At 53.0% G+C, this 20,944-nt stretch overlaps 2 protein-coding genes across 3 annotated transcripts in view; one reads left to right on the top strand and one right to left on the bottom strand.

Annotated features, from left to right (window-relative positions):
* The window catches only part of Cacna2d4 (calcium voltage-gated channel auxiliary subunit alpha2delta 4), a 101,388-nt gene that overhangs the window by 62,071 nt on the left and 18,373 nt on the right, over positions 1-20,944 (top strand). For both annotated transcript variants that reach the window (XM_038319746.1, XM_038319747.1), the window contains one exon: positions 1,608-1,688. In XM_038319746.1, coding sequence (XP_038175674.1) covers positions 1,608-1,688 — 81 coding nt within the window. The remainder of the gene's footprint in view (positions 1-1,607; positions 1,689-20,944) is intronic.
* Lrtm2 (leucine rich repeats and transmembrane domains 2) lies at positions 6,590-14,004 on the bottom strand. Its single transcript, XM_038319749.1, has 3 exons — positions 13,938-14,004; positions 10,358-10,948; positions 6,590-7,044 (listed from the first exon to the last, which is right to left on the bottom strand). Exons 1-3 carry the CDS (start codon positions 14,002-14,004, stop codon positions 6,590-6,592), a joined length of 1,113 nt encoding a protein of 370 aa, XP_038175677.1.

Below are 20,944 nucleotides of genomic sequence, written 5' to 3'. Positions count from 1 at the left end.
GGACAAAGTGAGGGGTCTGGTCTCTGTGTCTACTCTAGTTCCTTTGACTCTGGCATGATAAATTTCTGGAATCAAGGACAGCTCAAGTGTCATGAGTTCCCAGAGTCTGCGTTAGTTAGATCCTTGAGACGTGTTGAAGATAGCAAGGTATCAGGGGAACTATAACAACACAGCTAGCGTATGACCATACTTGGCCCCATTACAGAGGTTCTGCTCTTTGTCAGTCTCCAGGAGGCTCTGAGAGCTGGTTATCATAGGCAGTGTTCACCACAAGGGCATTTGACAGAACAGGACAGTACATGATCTTGGACCATGTAATGGAATCTGACCTCTAGACAAGAGGCGGCCTTTGGAAAACTGGTCTAAGATGTGGATAGACAGAGGTCAGAGGTCATACAGCAGCCAGCTGGGAAGATGCTCTCATATGGAGCTGAACCGACCCTCTGAATCTTGCTCCCAGGATAGGCTGGTTCTTCTAAAAAAAAAAAAAAAAAAAAAAAAAAAAAAAAAAAAAAAAAAAAAGTGAGAGGCAACCCAGGCCTCCAGGAACCTGGCAGAAAGTTCTAAAAAGGGCAGCAATGAAACAGGAAGTCATTATGGTGGTGAGTTGGGTGTCACCCACAAGGATCCATGAAATCTCCTAGATCTGTTAGATACCATCCTGGCTGCTAGGGGAGGCTGTTGTCCACCGCATCTGGCCTCTGAGCAGGACCATCTCTGTCACCTCTCTGTGACTCTGAAAGGCAAGACAGGGTCACCCACCACCCCAGGCCTGGGATGTTGCAGCCTGTCCCTCAATATGAGGCGCATATCTGGTTCCTGCCCAGGTAGATTTTATTGTCAACTTGACAGCAGACAGTCAGCTGGCGAGAAGACGGGGAACCCAGACTCAAGAATTTCCTTGATTGGCGGCACAATCTTGTTAACTGTAGAAGGGCCTAGATCACCACGGCCAGCGCCATCCCCAGACAGGTGGGCCTGAGTTGTGCAGGAAAGCAGGCTGAGCACAAACCAGGGAGTGACGTAGACAGCAAGCCAGGAGTCAGCATCATCCCACTAATTTCTGCTTCCTGCTCCTGTTTTGACTGCCTGTCCTGGCTTCCCTCGATGGTAGAGTGTGGCCTGGAGTGGAAGATGAAATCGACCCTTTCCTCCCCAGGCTGCTTCTGGCTGTGCTGTTTATCACAACAGCAGGATAAGACAATGAGCATACGGGAAAGCAGGCTGTGGCAGGGTACTGTCACAACTGCAGGGGAGCTAAGCAGGAGCAGCCGGCAGATGGGTTTGCTCCCTGGAGCAGGAGCAAAGTCACAGTGCCACCGTGATGCCAGAATCACTTGGCTCAGGCTGGCAGGGGCTAAGAATTAATCCCGGCAAGTTCTGATTTGTTCAGATTCGGGGACAGCAAGGGACCTTCAGGACTCTGTTGAAAGACAGGTGGTGGACAGCAACAAGCCATTGTCAATGGGATTCTTCCCCTACCTCACCATTTTCAGGACGAGCTTATCCTGGAATCCCTATTTGTCTCCTATTCCAAGAAAGAGATAGGCTCATCCCTAACCTCCCTCTGCAGGCACCGAGAATAACGATAATTCTCACTTTCCCAGATAGCCCAAGCAAGCCAGTGGCAGTAAGGGCCAGCACTGCGGTAACTGTGACGGTGGATGGGAAGACGGCCATTGCAGCAGGTAGGCGCTACCCTGAACCGCTGAGATAGGAGCCCCAAGGCAGTGTCAAGGTGAGGGCTGGCAGGGTGGGGCTGGCTCTGCCAGAGCACCTGTCTAGCTGGCCTGAGGCCATTTCCATTCCAGGAACCACACACAGGAAGAAAGAATAAGATGCCCTGGATGTGGGGATTCTAAATTTTCCCAGGAGGAATGCCGGGGACAGGAAGTGGATGCTTACGTCATTTTGTTTATAAAAACAATAAAGCCAAAAAGATTCATAGAGTAAAATTCAGCTCGGAGAGGTTAAAATACCTTCTCAAGGTCACACAGGGCAGGGACGATCTGACCTCTGTTCTATCCCTGAAAACACTGACATTACCTTGAGCTCTATACCCGAGCTCATGACTCTGCACTTCCTACCTGGAATTCAGGGTCACCTAGGAAGGCTGTATTACAGACAAAGAAACTAAGGCATGGATGAGTTATTTGTCCAAAGTCCCACAGCTAGTAGTAAAGCTAGAACCTGGACTCGGAACACCTCTCTTTGGGACCCAGGGTTACCCCCATGCTGTCTGCCTCCGCTTCTAAAACAAAAGCACCCAGTGGGCCTCATAAGCTTGGCCTGACATGGCAGTGTCTTGATGGCTAGGACAGTCCCTGGCATCTGTGCCTTGCCCTTTGAGCATCTGTGACCATGCCCTCCGTGTTCCTCAAGAAGCTGTGCAATCCATGGTCACTCAACCTGGTGGAGCTGGGGTGCCAGGCACTTGTCTCATACCCCAGGAGCCTGGCCAGATGGGAGGCCAGTGGCAGGCAGGACCCTGGTCTCTTCCCAAGGCTGGGAGTGTCTAGGGGAGGAACAGGAGGGACCAGCCTGAGTTTCCTCAAGGAACCCTTGCTGCCCAGAGTCAGAGTTCCTGTGGATTCCCTCCTGGACTGAGGTAGGGGAAGGTGGCTCAGCAGCACATCCAGCCCAGCATCCCTGGCAGTCGGTAAGGTGCCTCCCACCCTGCAGAGAGGATGATTATATCCCAGCAGCTCTTCCGGAGCCCATGGCATGCCAAGCCCAGGCCAGCTGTGAGGCTCACTTATCTAAAATCCTCCTGTGGTTTAGTTCCAGCAGACCCATGACTACCTCATTCTGCCCGGAGGCGGCCCTCTTGGCCCCTCTACCTTGAAGACCCGGAAAAGGAGAGAAGGGATATGAGGCCAGGCCACTGACTGTGCTTCCCCACACTCCCCAATTATCTGATTTAATTTTTAACTCAGAGCTGAGTTAGAGCCAGGAGGGGTTGCCATAGAAACCGTGTCCCAGTGCCTCTGGTTGAACTCCTTCAGACGGTCCCTGTGACGCTCAGGGTACACGGCTGTGACAGAAAAAGCATGAGGCGTTGGAGACCTGACACCGCGAGTTCACCTGCATCTCATTCTAGATTTTCCTCTCCCTCGTTCCGGGCACCACATCCCTGATCCTGGGACCAGCTGGGACCATCAGCTCAAGGAGGGCAAGGTGGCATGTCTGCTGTCCCTGGACACTGGGGTCTTGGGTGCTCTCCAGAGCAGGCTGGCATGCTGCACAGTGTATCAGCAAGAGCTGTGTCAGAGACCTGCCCTGCTGTCTGGAGAGGCTTGGGTCACCGTAGGGGTCTAGACAGACAGGACTGCCGCCCTCTGAGCACTTCCCTCTATGAACCGTGCCTGTGGCTTCAGTAACAATGTGTGCTGTGCAGGGGGCTCAGAGGGGACCAGATTTGGCTCTAGTATAGAGGGACTAGAGGAGGGGGACCCCACTCTGGCCACACCTAGGATAAAAGTCTCTCTGGCTGCGTGGCCTTCCATACCCTGGGAATTTACATCTCCCTGAGGTCCGTTCCTGACTTAGTGAGTCGTCAGCTCAGGAAAGCTCCCAAGGTGAAGGTTCCACATGAATCTCTGGAGATGAACAGAGTTAAGAACCACTGGCCTAGAGGACAGTCCTGCCTTGGGGGTGACCAGCAATCCCAGAGGCCATGCTTTCTTCTTCCTTCCCTTTTCAGCGCTACCTTCCCAACTTTCCCATTCCTAATTCTATCTCCCCACTGGCTGACAGGGGCCTATTTCTAGGCCTAGGTGTAGGGTGTTTATGTGGCACTGAAAGGCTAAGGTGGCATTCGCGAAACTCTAGCCAGTTCCCACAGACCCCAGGTGAGGCAGCCCTTAACTAATCGCTTCTCCTACTGGCAAGACAAAGGTCCTCAGGCAAGCAGAGGCCATCTTCTGTGCAAATGCAAGCCTCATGCCACATGGACCATCGTCCACCCGTGGTTGCCAGGACAGAACGGTTAGGAGCTGGTGCAGAGCTAGCAAGGTCTGCTCACCTCGGCTCCACGAGCTTCCTCTTCTCTGAGACTCCCATTGGTTGCTGCCAGACTGGACCAGACAGTTTAAAATCCCAGCTCAGCTCTGGCCAGAGCTTGTCACCCTTGTCCTGAGCCAAATACTCCCCAGGATACTGCCTTCACATCCCTCTCAGCCCTGAGGTCCTTGGTACTGAGCAGGGGACCCATCTGTCATGTAGAGCTCTCTGCACCAGGGTGACATTCCTCTACAAATGGCTCGGCTGTCTGGCAACTCAGGGAGACAGGACACCAATCTCCCCATGCCCACATCCCCTCCCACCCAATGAAGCAAGGAAATACATAGGAAAATAGTCTTTATTGGTCTTCTGAAACAACAAACCAGAAATATAATTTTGCCTTTAAAAATCTTCTGTCTCAGGCTAAAGATATCACCACTGACAACACCCTCCCTCCCCCAGGCCTTTAGAAAATCCCAGCTCTGGGATTGGCCCACCAGCCAAAAGAGGAAGGAAGACAAGGTGGCCGGGCCTAGAGGATCCTGTGCCCTCTGTCTGTCAGCCAGAGAACAACCTTGAAAGCTGTCCTGAGACTCCCTGTGCACGCCCCTGCTAGTAGAGTAGGTGGTAGAGAAAAGGAGAAGGATGCCAGGTTGTCCCGATGCCCTGTAGACACATCCTTAGTACCTGTGTCTAGCTGGCCTCTTTCTGGCTACCAGCAAGGCCCTGCTCAAGGCGAGGCCTCAGCCTAGCATCTTCGGCAGAAGGATACCAGTCTCTAAGGAGGGGACAGCTGAGAACAGAGAGGATAGCAACCCTGAAAATGTGCACAGCCCCGGGAGCAAGAGTCTCCATCCCAAATAGGACCGCAGCCCCTTTTTAGCTTGGCCAGCCCAGGTGCAATTGCACGCTCCCAGGAAACCAGGCAGAGCCTATGAACCTCTGGGAACGAAAGTACCCCCCACCCCACTGAGGACTCTGAACAGAATGTAGCCATCCTGTTCCTGTTCCTGCAGTCTGTTAGGAATGTGTGGAAGGCAGCCAGCCTCGTTGAGACCCACTGCCTGATGTCTGCTCTCCTTAAGGTGAACCACCAGTCTCAGAGCACAGCCCAAACCCAGCCTGGAGGTCACAAACAAAAGATGCAGATGACAGCAGGGGCAGGAGAAGCAGAGGAACAGAAAGAAGTAAGGCTGCAGGCTGCAGGAGTGGAAACTGTTCAGGGTGCCTGGGACCTAGCAGGGTGGAGGTTCCTAGGCACACCCAGGGGTCTGCAGCTGAACTCTCAGAAGCCTGGAACTTGTCCTGCGTACACGCACAAGTCCTGTGTCTCTGGTAAACCTAGCAGGAGAGGTGCTAAGGTTGCCATGGCAATAGGCAATTCTTCCAGCAGCATGCTTTGGCCCACTTTAGAGGGTCTCAAAGGATCCCTGTGTTGTTGTCCAGAACCTAACCCCTGATGACATAGGAAGACTGTAGTCAAGAAGTAAGAGAGACTATGGCCTCCAGGCTGAGGGAACAGCAGGCCTCAGCATCAAGTTCTCATGGCCTCCTTTCCCACCTGGTGTGTGTGTGTATGTGTGTGTGTGTGTGTGTGTGTGTGTGTGTGTGTGTGTGTCTGTCTGTCTGTCTGTCTGTCTGCGTGTGCGTGTTTGCGTGTGCATGTTTGCATGTATCTGTGTGTGTGTCTGTGTGTATGTCTGTGTGTGTGTCTATGTGTGTGTGTCTGTGTGTGTGTGCCTCTGTGTGTGTATGTCTGTGTGTGTGTCTATGTGTGTGTGTCTGTGTGTGTGTGCCTGTGTGTGTGTCTCTGCATGTGTGTGATTTTGATCCACGGGACTGTGATAGCGGTGCCCTGGATGTAACAGTGAACTAATGTATAGAGTAAGACCCTGTCTCAAAACCCTACACTAAAACAAAAATATAAAATTAGTAAACCCGGAGAACATAGTCAGAGGAGTCTATAGAAGATAAGGGGACAGAGTGGCGTCCACCCAAGGAAGACATTATAGTCACTTTGGCTTTTCTAAGCACTGGACCCAGATCACAGGGCTGGGGGGTGGGGGTGTTTGCACGTTGGCACCAGCTGCTGCGAGCCGGACAAGCTTCACACCGCAAGGACCTAAGAATATCTTTCTGGCTCCAAAAGGAGTCACAGAAATCTACCTCTGGCTCCCCTGTCCCTCCCTCTCAGGCCCTAATGCAGACTGAAGTGGGAATGAGCAAGAGGTAGGGAGGGTCACCAGCTGTGCTGGCCCTGGGCAGGAAGGACGTGCTCGGTGCTGAGCATGGTGCCGGTGTAGGTTTTCTTCCCTGTGGCCAGAAGCCTACAGAGACACTCAGGTGTCCCAAAGACCAGGGGCCCAGAGAGGGCCTTCCCTGGGAACCTTTGGCCAGGGGACGTGTCTAGAAACTTGGAAAGAGACCGGGAGGCTGCTCTACTGGAGGGCAGACAAGGGCCAGGGAGCTGAGGCAGGCAGTACCAGTGTCAGGCTGAGGCTGGGCCTGTGATGGAGGGAAGGACAGCCCTTTGGTAGCAGTCCCATGGAGCCTCCTTGCTGTCCTACCTGAGCCAGACAGACAGCTCTCATGCCACAGAAGAGATCTGTTTCTGATCTTCATGCTCACCCTCGGGGTCCCCCATCAGCGGCTGGCGCTTCTTGAGCTCCCGGTGGTACTTGGCCATGAGGGAGGCATAGATGCAGCCGTAAGCAGCAGCCACCACCATCATGATGCAGACAATACCACACACGACCCCCGCGATGATCACTGTGCCGATGGCTCGCCGCACACTCACCGGCCGGTACCTCTGCTTTTGAGGACAGGCAGTGCTGGGCTCGGGCTCGGGCTCTGCCCCAGGCTTAGGTTTTGCAGGCTCTGGGCTGGCCTTAGTGCAGGGTGGCCCTGGAGCATCCATCCCAGCAGAGTTGTTCTCATCCTCTAGCTGGGAACAGTAGTTAAACATCTCCATGGGGACCGCACGCATGTCCTTCCCCCTTAGCTCCTTGGGTAGGGTGCAGGCCAGCTGGTCCAGGCGACCCCCTGCATCCAGGGGAAAAAAGAGGTACTGAGCAGGCATCTGGAACTGGGGTGTCCTCCCCTCCTCCCAAACCTCCAAATGGGAAGGCCCAAAAGTACAGTCCTGCCAGGAATGTAGTCAGTCCTGATTATGTAAGAGTAAGAAGAGGTAGTTACAATGAACCAAAGACTATGATAGATGTATGTCATAGAGGAGGTCACCACAGCTACCAAAGCCATTGAAAATGGGCACTGCCATTACTTTTAGTTCACAGAGAAGCTCACATCCATCTCATTCAAACCTGTCCCTCAAAGGTCACACTGACCTGCAGAAGGACAGAAGTTCCAGCTGGGGGCATGCTCAGTACATGGCTTTGGTACAGCAAGCCATGTTCCTGCCCAGACTGTTCGTCTCCTTCTCTGCCCAGGACCCAGCTGCTCACTGATTTCTGTGAATCCCTGCCATTGCTTTCAACACAGTACCTTGGCCTGGGTTTCTTCTCACAAAGAGAACAAAAGCCAGAGTCACTGCCTCATCCCCTCCTCCACATAGGGCTTGAGAACACCAAAAAGAGGGCATGGTATCTGCCTGGGTCTGTCAGGTGTCCCAGCACAGAGGTATCTAGGGAGGATATCCTGGACAGGAGGCTGGAGCTGACAATACAGCTATCAAACTACCTTTATGACACTGGGGAGACCAGATAGGGCAGAGGAAGAATATCAATCAGTGCCTAACTGGGTAGTGTTGAAGGAGGCTGCTTGTTCCGTTCCCGGCTGCACGGCAGCTCAGACCCGAAATAATCACACAGAAACCATATTATTTAAATCACTGCTTGGCCCATTAGTTCTAGCTTCTTATTGGCTCACTCTTACATATTAATTTAACCCATTTCTATTAATCTGTGTATGGCCACATGGTGTCTATCTCCCATGGGGCTACACGGCTTCTCTCTAACTCCTCCTTCTTTCTCCCAGCATTCAGTTTAGTTTTCCCCACCTACCTCTATTCCCTACACAGGCCCAAGACAGTTTCTTTATTAACCAATAGTATTCACATACAGAGGGGAATCCCACATCAGTGTAGGGTATGAGAGCCAGGACTAAGGACTATCTGTAACCTGGGCAGACATACCCTGGGAAGTTGGAGATGGAGTCTGACTTTCTTTCAGCTTAGGAGAGGCTCAGCTACAGCATCACTTCCAGCTCCCTCTCCAAGCCCTGCCACCTCAAGTCCAATCTCACAACAGGCGTCCATATTATCCCAGGATGCCCAGGATGCTGATGGAAACATGGCAGTTTTCATTTCGTTTTTTAAGGAGCGCAAGGTTGAAGACAAAGTCTGGGAAGCTGGCTCCAGCCTGCTGTGTTAATGGCAAAGATGCGCCCTAAGGCCAGCACCAGGTCTTTAATTCCACCTGGATGGTTCTGGAAAAGCTGAAGTGCAGTAAGCATATAAGCAAGGCCACCTTGGTTAGACTGAGGGAGAACCATTAGGGCAGTGAGCAGGGAGTGACCTCATTTTCCTGTGCCAGAGACCCGGGATTGAATCCTGGCTGTGTTGTCACCTGGAAATTATTTAACTTACTTAATTATGCATAAGTCTTAGTATTCTTAGCTGCAAAATAAGGATATCTACCTCAATTAGCTGCCCGAGAGATTAAAATAGATAATGTGCACAAAAAGGTATTTGTAAACTGAGAAGTAGACAACAGCATTAATCATCTCTCCACTTCAAAAACAGAATTATCATGGTGACTAACATCTCAAAGTACTTTATCGTTTGTAAAGTGTTTTTAATTAATGCACCCAAGTAGCATGGAAATATTGAGTTAGTGGCTGGATGGGAAATGAACGGGGTAAGATAAGGGAACACACTGTATTATTTTTAGACTCCCAACACTGATTTGTTAATTCCACATATGCCAAGTAGCTGCCCTGTGCTGGGCACTGACTGTGTCTTACTATGTGCACTTGATTTTATGACTGCCACTAGCAAATGAGCAAACGAGGCAGTGCTCCACCGAGCACTTCCTTTATGCTGGCACTTTTCAAAGACCTCGTATGTATTTCCCTATTTAATTCCCACAATCGACCTTTCTCCCTTTTACAGATATACCACACATGATGATGTTAATTAACTTCTCAAGATCACTCAGCTAGTAGGTGGCAGGGCCCAAATTCAAACAAGATCTGGCACTTTTAAACCCTCCCTCCCTGCTCTGCCTCCCAAGTGCTGAGATCACAGGGATAAGCCTGGCTAAGCATTCGTTCGATCAATTCATTTGTTCTTTATAGAACTTTTCCAGGCTAAAGAAAGAGAGAGGGGTCTGGAGAGAAGGCTCAGCATGTAAGAGCACCTGCTGTTCTTGTAGAGGACCCAGGTTCAATTTCCAGAATCCACATTGGGTTGCTCTTAACTGCCTATAACTCTAGTTCCAGAGGATGCCCTCTTCTGGCTTCTGAGGGCACTGCGTGTATGAGGTGTACATAATACACTTTGGCACACACACACACACACACACACACACATACACATAAAGTAAATAAATAAAACCTTTTTTAAAGTATGGGAAGAAACCAAGAGTGGTGCTTCACAACGTTTAGGTTCAGCCTGGGATACATAGTGAGTCCCAAGCCTGGGCCAAGAGTCTCTGGGTTAACAACAAGAGCTGTCAAGATGGCTCAGGAGATAAAATCACTTGCTGACCAGGCTGATGGCCTGAGTTAGATCCCTGGAACATACATGGTAGAAGGAGAGAACCAACTCCTGAAACCACCCTCTGACTTTCACATGTTTTCTGGGGTGTGTTGTGCACACATGTGCATACATCTGCATGTGCCCAGGTGCAAACATGTGTATGCAAATAAATAGCAAGTTTTTTAAAGGAGGGGGAGGGAATGGAAGCAAAACTAAAACCCTCCAGCTGCTTACTAAGTTTTCTGTCAAAACTTCCTGGGACAGGAACCTGGCACCTCCTTCATAGGAACATGGTTGTATCTATGGGTTTCAGTCACATTCCGCCCTCATGTAAGAGGTAGGAGGCTTTATTATTCCCAGAAAAGGTGTTTGTTCCTCTTCCTGTCTTGCAGAGAAGCCCCAGGGGCCTACTAGTGGGATAAAGAGCACAGAAAAAGCACCGTGTGTCTCTAAGTCCCCATAGAAAAGCTAAGAGATGGCAAAGGTACAGTATGCCCTTAATGAGTCCTAATAAGCAGAGGGGAGCGGTGCCTGGTCTCCGCTGCCTGCAGGGAAGCAATAGCAGGTAAGGGTGTAGCTCTTCTTCCCCCTGACCTCAGCCCAGCTTTTTACACATGCGGGGTAGGCGGGAGGACTCACCTCTGTAGGAGAACCACTCCAGCCAGTGTTTGAACTCCCGAAGGTTACAGTCACACTCCCATGGGTTGTCCCCAACCTGAAGCAGCTGCAGGCTCGCCAGGGGCTCAAAGGTCAGTCGGTCCAGGCTCTGCAGACGGTTGGAGCGAAGGGACAAGGACCGCAGAGCCAGGAGCCCATCAAAAAGGCCCTGGGGCAGCTGGGCCAAGCCGTTGATAGACAAATCCAGGTGGCGCAGCAACGGGGCGTGCTGGAGCAGTTCCCTGTCCAGGGTCCTGATGCTGTTGTTCCGCAGCTGCAGCTCTGTCAGGTTGACCAGGTCCTGGAAAATGGACCGAGGTAGCTGGTCCAGGAAGTTGTTGGACAGGTCCAGCCGCTGCAGGTTGGACAGGTTAGCGAAAGTCCAGCTTGGCAGAGCACTCAGTTTATTGTTCAGGAGCAGAAGGCTTTGGGTAGCCACGGGCACATCTGGGGGCACAGCGGTGAGGCCCAGGCCACTGCAGTCCACCTCCAAGGTGCGGCTGTCACAGGTGCAGGAGAAAGGGCAGGCGGGGAGCACCTCCACGGCACACAGGGCAATCCAGCAGGTGATCCCTAGGGAGGAGTCCGGAAGAGAGAATAACAGGCTTGGGTTTTCCTGCCTCAGTTTCCCCTTTCCCGACGCAAGCCCTAGTATCTTCTTGGTCTCATTTCCTTTAGAACGAGCTACAGTCGGCTCACGGGTATTTACTGACCACACAGGAATCTGAAACACCCATGTTAAAGGACGTCACACTGTGACCGAAATAGTCACCTTTGTCAGTGCAATGTCCTGGAGAACAAGCCATACAGGTTCTGAGGTCCTGTTCACGACCTTCTCCGCTAAGTGTCTCTGAACTTAGATGCCCTAATCCTCCAAATGTTTAAAAAATATAGTATTTTAAAATACCGGAGCAATTTCTCCAAGTCAATGGCCACAAGGCTTGGGTCCTTCCTGTGGAAGCCTCAACCCCAGCTGAAGCAGCTTCACACTGGGATGTGAAAGGGGCCCAGAACATGCCCCCTGGCATCTTAACTGCTGCCTCGTTTACTGATTCTCACGTCTAAGCTGGGACCCAGGCCCATCTGGGATCTGCATCAGAGCACTGTGATAACAGCAGGGTAAACCAGCTGCTTCCAACGCTAGAAGTCTGTCCAGGGTCGGCTCCATCTTGGAGCCGCCAGGCCCATACTGTACTTCTAGCGTTAGGGTGCAAGGTAGCATTTCTGAGTGGGTCAAGTGGCAGGATTCTTGCCATGTCTTGTTTTGGCCCAAGACCCTTCTGAGTAGAATATGTAGATCCAGCCTATGGGCAGCTGCTGGAAGTGAACCCCGAAGTGGGCCCCATCTGGTGGTGGTCCTGTAGTCAGCCCCGATGCCCCAGTGCCAGAGAAGCCTGCCTCTCTGGGAACCTGGGAAATAGCTCACACAGTTGTCTCCAATGAATCAGCTCCTCCTTGAATCCCAAGGAAAGCCTCCAGATGGAGAACTGACCAAGTCCGGCCCAGCTGGCCCTACTTGGGTGGCCGGCAGCAAACACAACCAGGGCACCTAGATGAGACAGTCTCCAGCCTGTCTGGTGGGTGGTTTGTCATCTAAGTCCCAGGGGGAAGAGCTTGAGGAGACAAGATGACACTCTCCCTGCCCTTTCCTGTGGGATTAATGGCAGTGAAAAATACACCATGAGGCTGACACCTGAGTGACTTTGTTCCTGATGGAAACGAGCACAGCTTAGCTATTGCAGTCGCCCGGAGACCTCTCCTTGCTACCTAAGACCAAATGAAATGACCTCCACCTCTCTGAGGCAGCATGCCCCACACCATGCACACATGCACACACCGCACACAGAGAGACACATACACACACACACCATACACACATGCACACGTACACACACCCCACAATCATACACAGCCCCCACACACGTACCCAACATACATACACACACACCACACACACCACATACATATACACATGCACCCCACACACACATACACACAAACACATACACACACCACACACAGAGAGACACATACACACACATGCACACACATACACACCTACATACACACACAGCCCACACAACATACCCTACATACATACACACACCACACATACACATATACACACACCCTACACACACATAAACACACAGAAAGACACATACACACCACACACACACACACACACACATCACCATCTGAACAGCAACACTATGTTTTACTTTTAAGGAGATGCCAAGTGTGATGTACACATCTGTATTCAGTACTTAGGAGGCTGGGGCAGAGAATCACACGTTAGACTAGCCAGCACTACATAACAACTTTCTAAAGAAAATGAAAGGAGGAATGAAGGGGGCATAGAAGGAGGAAGAGAGAGAAAGGAAAGAATTGGAAGAAACCAGATAGGAGAAGAGAGGAAACGGGAGGGGAGGGGAGAGGAGAGAAGGGGAGGATGGGAGAGGGAAGGGAGGAGACAGGAGGAGGGGAGGGGAAGGGAAGGGAAGAAATGAGAGGAGAGGGGAGTAGGGAAGGGGAGGAGAGGAAACAGGAGGGAAGGGGAGGAGAGGGGAGGGGAGGAGAGGAGAGGAGAGGAGAGGAGAGGAGAGGAGAGGAGAGGAGAGGAGAGGAGAGGAGAGGAGAGGAAAGGAGAGGAGAGGACTCAAGCCATCAGTGCCCTTGAGGACCACCAGCATCAGGAGCCACACTCCACACACTTTCCATGAATAAACTAGCCGCTGGGAAGGGAGAACACGACTCCTCTCCCCCTACCCTGGCCCATGCACCTCTGCCAAATTCAGAGCCACAGCTAAGCTCTGGTGACAGAAAACATAATCCTGTGCTGAGAGGTGTCAGCGTGAGCCTAGGATGAAAGGGATCTGAGCCCCTCGGATCAGCCATCCATCTGGTGAATAATTCAGGCTGTACCTGGGGCAACTGGACCGAAGGCCAGGGGAGGTCAGGCAGAGCAGTGTCCCTTTGGGCCACTTCTTACTTTTTCCTGTCTAGCCGTGGGCAAACCATCTGGGGCTGACCTTATCCCTTTGAAGAGAATTTTCACGGACAAGGCTACTTTCACTATCATGTAACCTTAATGTGCCGTGTGTACAGGGAGGAATGGACCCAGTCCCTATGGCTTCCACTGCCACACACCAAGAGCTCCCTACAGAGCTGGGAAGACTGCAGGAGAGAGATCCTGCTGGGGCCTCTGGGTTTATCCAGCAGAGGAGATGGCTAGGTCCATTGACTAGGACTGCGGCCCAGGAGGAACTGATCTCTGTCCCAGCTCAGCACATGCTGCACACAGCACAGATCCCAGTTCAAAGGAGTGGAACTGGACCACTCTCCAGCAGAACCCTTGGCTGGCGACTGCCAGGGAACGAGAAGCATGAGGCAGAACCAGCTGTCTAGACTCCCTCTCCCTGCCTTAGAAAAGCACCCCAAAAGGCAAAACCGTGAGTCTGAGCCTCCAAAGCAAGGCCTTGGGCACCCAGGAAGGTCAGATATCAAACTGTCATCCCATCGGACACACATCCCCCTGCCCCCACGCTGGACCCATACTCACAGGAGACCTGCCTCCACTGCAGGGCAAACTTGTTCCTCTGCTCTGGGCCACTGCCTGGTGCCAGCATGGTGGAACCCACACTCTCTGCAGCTCGGGAGAGAGAGAGCCCCTCAGCACACACCAGTTGTCAGTCCTGAGAGAGGAGAGAGAGAGGAAGGGAGGGAGATGGAGGTGGAGCGAAGCATTTGGAGCCTGTTCCAGCCCAGGGGTTAGGGACAAGGCCTGGGTGTTTCTTTTCACTCCTCCATTCCCTCTCCTGTTGCTCTCGCTGTGATACTCTGTAGGGAGGAGGTCAAGAGGAGCAAGCAAGTTGTTTGTTTCCTAGGAGCACTGCGGGGCACAGTAACTCCGGGCTGAACTCCAAATCAGCCCCCTCTTTCCCTCCCCTGCCTTTCCCTGACTCCCCCAGGGCCTCTCAACACCTTGGTGGGCTTTAAAAATGATTTCACCGCAATATTGCTCCCTTCCCCCGGGCTTACCACGTCCCAGGTGGGAAAATCAAGGCACACCTCTCCTAGGTAAAGGAATGAGACCCCAGGTCCTACCTGGTCCTCTCATTTCTCCACCCAGATGCACCCCCTCTCCCAGCTTACCATTGCCGTGGGGAGGCAGAGGCTGGTCCCTTCCCTTCGTAGTGCTTGCTGACGAGATGTGAGTTGCTCTGGGGCCCCTGCTTCTGATCCCACTGTCACCTTGAGGTGAATCAATCACAGTGAGCTGTCTTCTGCCCACTAGCCGATCTGTAACTATTTCAGCTCGAGGTTGTGTATGGGGGGGTCTTGCCCTTCAGCCGCTGGCCCAGGAAAAACTGAGACCTAGAGAGGGTGAAATGACAGAGGGCTAGAAGCAGGTTAGGTGTAGGCAGCAGGTCAGCAGAAGCGGGCTCCTTATCCTTTCTGGAGCCTGCCACAACCTGGAGTCTCCTGAAGGGGACCCAGGCCTCCTTAGCACCCCAGTTCCCTCCAGACATTGGTAAGAGCTAGGAGATGGGGAGCCAGAGCCTGCATCTTGTCATCTCCATCAGAGGGGAGGCTAACACCACTGCAAGGCACTAGGGACAGTGGGAACCAGAAAACGGTCATATGGGGAGGGGGCTATCTTGTACCCCAGCTCCCTTTTAGTACCCAAAGGGCACTGTTTCTGGAAGCACTCCTCCCAGAATAGCAGCAAGCATGGCCTTCTTTGATTACCAAGTTCGTGGCCCCTGTATAGTTCTGGTTGCAGCCTTCATAGTTCCGGTTAGTCCTGGAGCGCCCAGAAAAGGGAGGAATGGAACTGTCTCTGAGGAGGTGACCGAAGCAGCCAGGATGTTTGGGCGGGCGTTCGTTTAGAAGCCTGCATGGCCTGGCCGAGGTTTCCCTCAGGTGTTTGGGGAATGCTCTCACTGCTTTCTCCCGTCCTAACCCCATTTTGTTGGTTTACTGCTTTGTTGTTCTGTCTGTTGCCTGAGTCCAGGCTGTCCTGGAACTTGTTCTGTAGACCAGGCTGGTCTCAGTTTTACAGATCCGCCTGCCTCTGCCTCCCGAGTGCTGGGATTAAAGGCGTGCGCCATAATGCCTAACCCCACTTTCCACTCTCTACCCCACTCCATCCCACCCTAGTGATCTTCAGGAAGCCACCAAGGTGACCCCATGCTGCTGCGACCTATGCGGCCCTCAGATAGGCCCAGCAAGGGCAGCTTGCTCAATGTCCCTCTCTGCCAACCTTGACTTTACCTCCCCTCTTCCCAGTTAGGAGGCAACAGCTTGTCAAAGGTCCAGCAGGTGTTGTGTGTCCAGTATGGCTGTAACTCAGCCATGGAGGCTAAGGGCAGAAGCCTGGCACTTGCTGCCATATGTGTGGGTTACGGTGGTTACAGTGCCTTGACCTCAGTACTGGTATTGTCCTGGCTCAGGGGCACAGGCAGAGTCTGTGGTTCAAATTCATGACCTCCATCTCCTTCCAACACACTGCAAACTCCACCCTAGCTTTCCAACTCCAACAGTGACAACCCGATGCTCAGTGGGTGGGAGCAGAGTGGGCATGTGGGAGGCACACATCACCTAAGGAATTTCAGCAAAGGCTCCCACCTCATCTTGAGCCCGTGATGGGCGTCTTCATCATCACGTGAGGTCAGTTTCACAGCCGCCTGAGCCCGATGTAGGCTGTGGCCAGTCTCAGGTGCCCGTTCCATGGCATGCCCACCGTATTCTGATTCAGTAGATTTCTGCCCCTTCTATGCATGCCCAAACAGACCTGCCCTCTAAGAAATCTCCCTCTCGCTACGGCCCCCAGCCCTGACCTTCAAAGCAGCAGTCACACTACAGGGCACAGCACCTGTTAAAGAGCAGGCAGGTTACAGCCACCCAAATGTGTGGTATAACCAGTTTACCAAGGTTACATGGCAAGTGAGGATGGGTTACAGCGCTCTGAGTCAGACTGTTTACCCACTTCCTGACGGCTGTCAGCCTGCAGGAGCCCAGCAAGGGAAAGGCTTGTGTGTGCACAGGGCTCTCAGGTACAATCTGGAAGCATTGTATGCAGCAGAGAGAGGTGGGCACAGAAGCAGAAATATGCGACTAAGCATGTCATAACACGTGTGCACACATGCCTTCCCACACACAAATACCAGATCTGTGCAGCTAGGCTTGTACATAGGCACATACATGCACACCCACACACATACACATGCCTTGCTGGCAACATTCCAGCACTTCATTCAGGCAGCAGAGGGATGCCTCACAATCCCAGCAAACCCCAGCAGGGGGGACACAGGGACACTTCCATCCTGGTAGGAAGATCTGCTGAGAACCCCACAAGGCAGCCACGAAGACAAGCCAGTTTTCTTGTTCAGCCTAGGTAGCGCTGAAGGCCCAGGGCAGCTCCTGCTCCCATTTCTGTGCCCTCCCACAGAGGGACAGGCTCCACCTGAGATTCCCTGAAGGTTCTTCCACCCACTCTGCCCCTTCAGTGCCACCCTGCCTATGATGACCAGGGGCCACGCGCAAACAGCGCAGCCCAGGGTGTTGTCTACTGAGATGGCAGAAAGGACTCTGGTGATTGTTATCCTCTGGAGAAAAGAGGACACATCTAGAAGACACCACGGCTCTCTCTAGGTAGCTGATCTACCTCCTCTGATCTGTGTCCCCACCCCGTGATGTCAGTGCCAGAGCGAGGTTGAGAGGGGTGCTTCCTAGCCTCTCCACCCCAAGCCCACCCACAAACCACCCAGCCAAAGACCTTTCCACCATGAAACAGCAGAGACTCCTCAGGAAAGGGGTGACCTATATTGGAAAGCAGAGGACAGCTGCTGTTGCTGCATGCTGCTGCAGGCACTGGCCAATTGCTGAAATAAATGAGTGTTCTGTGGGAGTGGGAGACAGAATAGAGTTGGCGGTCCTGCCAGAGGATCCTCTGTCTGTCCACCCCCGCCCCCAACATACACACACACCTCATGTTGCACCTCATGAGCACTGTATTCGAGACCTGCTAGGAAAACTAACCTGATTTTGTTCTAGCCCCAGGAACAGAGAGCGGAGGAACAGGACTGGGCCAGTAGGGGCTGATAAGCTAGGAGTGGCCAACCTTGGTACCTTCCGAACCAGAAACACGTGATTTTGACTCTGATGGGCTGGTAAAAGCAGATAGCCTGGAACCTTTCAGAGATGCCAAGTCTCAGGTTCCACCCAGACTCGCTAAGTGAGAATCTGCCCAGTACTAAAATCTCTGGCCAATTGGGGACACACTCAAGATTAAAAAGTATAGGACAGCACTCTCAGCCAGGGTCTAGCAGCTACCCATCTCTAGGCCAGGGAACTGGAGACACCACAGTCTGCAGACAGTGAGCCTGGTGGAGCTGGAACAGAAAATGGCAGATATAAGAAAAAATAAGTCTGGGGATCACCAAAGATCCTAAGTAATCTTGCCTAAGGCAGAGCAAGACAAGGGCACCAACCTGAGGGTCTCCAAGCCTTTACATGGGAAGATGCTAATGGCTACAGTCAAAGAGCTACACGGTGTTCTTGGCATTCATACAGTTCAGTAAGATTAGAGTTACTATGAGCATCATAGGAAAACTGAGGCATGGAAAAGCTTGGGAAAACGGAAGGCTATAGATTGGACTTGAGTTGCTTGACCACAAAGCTGCTGATTTAGTTGTCCATCCCTCGGTTGAGTCAGATACAGGGACAGACAGCCCTCATTCATATAGGACTTTACGGTTTATCTCATTGCTGCCTCACTGGAGTTGAGCAAACAGCCATTCCTGTCCCCATCCTACCCATAGGCTGAGTACTCCTGGGCGGGAGCTGGGGGATGTGATGGGGCGGTCCAGTAGTGAAGGGTTGGAGCAGCAGGCCGGTGAGGCAGGAGCGTAGCAGGGTGCAGTCTGAAGTTCCACGTGTTCCTGCTAACCCAACGGCTGCTGTACCCGTTAGAGCTAGGGCGTGGGAGCTGTTTCCCCTGGAAGCCCAACTGCCCCCTCCCCCAACTTGGAGCCACCAGTCAGACTTGCTCTGCAGAGCATCAAGGTTAGGTTGACAGAGTACACCTGCTACCTGCTCTCCGATTTCTCCCACAGATGTAGGCCTACTCTCCCTATGATGTGCGCTCACACTCAACTAAAACCGAAAAAAAAAGCCACCTCACCCCAGGCGTGGGAGCCACAGCATTTCTCTGAGTTCTTTCTCAGTAACCCACAGTACCCCCTCAGCATCCCTCAAACCAAGTGTGCACAACATGCGGCCTGTGAGTGCCCTCAGCTCCCTGCCGCCAGGGCCAACGGCTGTGCACATCCTCCCACATCTCTCCCCCAGGTCAAGGCTTCTGTACCAACGCCAGCTCCATACACCAAGAGGGCGACCAGGAAGACATGCATGGGCTACTCTACCCCCTTGGTTCTTCAGGGAACCTCAAGGCTAGTGGGTGGCTGAGCTAGGGCTGGAAGACTTCCAGGGAGCCTGGACATCTGGTCTGAGCAACTGGAATGCCATGAGGCCCAGAACACAGAAAAATGAAATGTCCCCTGGATTGCTGTCACCAGTCTGGCCATAAGGCCCTTCTAGGAAGTACCCCACATCTCCTCATCGGTTACCCTAAGCAAATACTACCCGGTGAAGCAGTTTCTAACCCCCCCCCCCCAGCTAGATGTCTGCTTGGAACAGCCACGCGCCCTTCCTCCAGGTTCCTCCCAGCACACTGCCTTCTCACTTCCAGCTTCTTGAGCCACATTTCCTTGTCAAATTCTCCCTGCCTCTAACAGAAACCCTGGGAAGAGAACAGGAAGGTCCTTGAGTCACCCAGCATACACCAGGGTTGCTCTGGGAAGCCAGAGAGTCCATTGAGGACCCAGAAGGTTCCCATGGTTCACTGCCTCCCTGGGCAGGAGCTAAGACAGATCACCCACTGCACACCCAAGTTTCACCTCTTCCTCTTCCCAGCATTGTACACACACATGTACACCACACACACACATACACACACACACACCCTCTCTCACCACCCACCTGACCAAAGCAAGACCCTGGCTCTGGGTCTTCACACTTGAGAAATAAGAAGAGGGTACGCTTGTCCTGCAAGCAGATATATCCTCTAGCCAAACCTCAAAGAACACAGTTAGGGGGCTTAAGAAGCCCGCCTCTTTGCCTGCCCTGCCTGGCTTTCCCTGGTTCCCTCTTCTGGCAGAGACGGAGCCCTCCTGCAGTGGGAAGGTGGGGGTGGGAGCGCTGGGCTCTTCTTGGCAGCTTGGAAGCTGATGTTGGATTTCCCTACCAGCTGGACTTCCCCCGCCCAGGGCCACATGCCGGCTCCTTCCCCTCCCCCCACCTGCTGTAGTTATCTAAGCTGTGGGCCTGTCAATCTGAGTCACACAAGGCAATGCCCAACAAACCCTGGCAGCCTGGTGCCAACATCCCCACCACCACCCTGGAATGCAGACAGCTGGGGGTGGGAGGCAGAGCAACCAATCAGAGACCAGCCCCAGACCTGCCGGCCATACAGGAATTTGAACTGCAGATTCCTGGGCAGAATACAGCATTATGAAATGGGCCTGGGGCTCCTGAAAACCAATGTCCTGCTCCAAGCCAGGCATCCGTGCCCATGAGAGCCAAGCAGCCAGGTGAATGTGACCTGGCTGTGCACTGCCCCTACACCGAGTGCCCAGTGCGCCTAAGGCGTCTGGCCCACCTGCTGCAAAGGCCGTTATGCAGTGGTGGGCCACCTAAGCATCTCATGTTCCTGGTTTGTCTAGCCCTCCAGTGTGCTAAAATCACGGCCTGGGTTTGTAAGGAAGAACTACCAGACACCCCTTCTTTCACTCCCAGCCACACCCCCACCAGCAAGGCTCCATCAGGACTGCAAAGACTGTTCCAACTAGCAAGGGCTCCTTTGCACCCTTGCCCAAGGACAGCTACCTGAAGGCCAGCAAACCGAGCCAGAGCAACTGGTATAAAGGTCCAGCCCTTGCCTCGCTCAGGGGGGTCCTCCACTTTCTGGTCCCATTCCAAGCCTCTCTGTATGCCAGCCTGTCTCCAACACCCAAGCTGTCTCCCCCTCCTCTGGCTTGCGGCCGCTCCTCCTGCTGCAGGGACATTTCTATGCTACCCGGGGCCATCATGTGGCACCGGCTCTGCTCTCCTCCCTGTCCCCTCCTCCCTACCCCCTCCTTAACAGAAAGCACAGCTATGTCCCTGGCACGGAGGGGTCAGAGTTCCTAATGCTCTGTACCTTTGGGTTGCCCGGGTGTCTGGTCTCCCACCCCACCCCAGCAACTGCCCTAGGAAGGAAGCCCTGCTAACCCTGACGGGCCAGGTGGCCCAACGTAGATGACCCTAGTTCCCATATTCGGGCCAACCTCCTTTGGCGCCGACCCATTCTCTCCCAGAAGCTGTTCACAACTCACCTTTTTTGCACTGGGACCTGATGCTCAGACCAGGTAGCTGGACACGGGCAGCTTGGCAGGCAGAACGCGGGGATGTCGGGTCTGGTTCAGGGCAGCGGGAGCCTGGGCAGCGCCTGTGAAGGAGGCGGAC

The sequence above is a fragment of the Arvicola amphibius genome, chromosome 2 (genome assembly GCF_903992535.2).
Source record: "Arvicola amphibius chromosome 2, mArvAmp1.2, whole genome shotgun sequence".
NCBI classification, from domain to species: domain Eukaryota; kingdom Metazoa; phylum Chordata; class Mammalia; order Rodentia; family Cricetidae; genus Arvicola; species Arvicola amphibius.
This window is presented reverse-complemented; position numbering and strand designations above follow the sequence as displayed.

What these genes read in the sequence shown, in the direction of transcription:
- Lrtm2 (XM_038319749.1), bottom strand. Translation starts at nt 14,004, where the DNA reads ATGCTGGCACCAGGCAGTGGCCCAGAGCAGAGGAACAAGTTTGCCCTG. An exon ending in GCAGTGGAGGCAGGTCTCCT is followed by an intron (nt 10,949 to 13,937) that starts GTGAGTATGGGT and finishes ACTCCTCCCTAG; the next exon opens with GGATCACCTGCTGGATTGCC. An exon ending in GGAGTGGTTCTCCTACAGAG is followed by an intron (nt 7,045 to 10,357) that starts GTGAGTCCTCCC and finishes CCCTGGATGCAG; the next exon opens with GGGGTCGCCTGGACCAGCTG.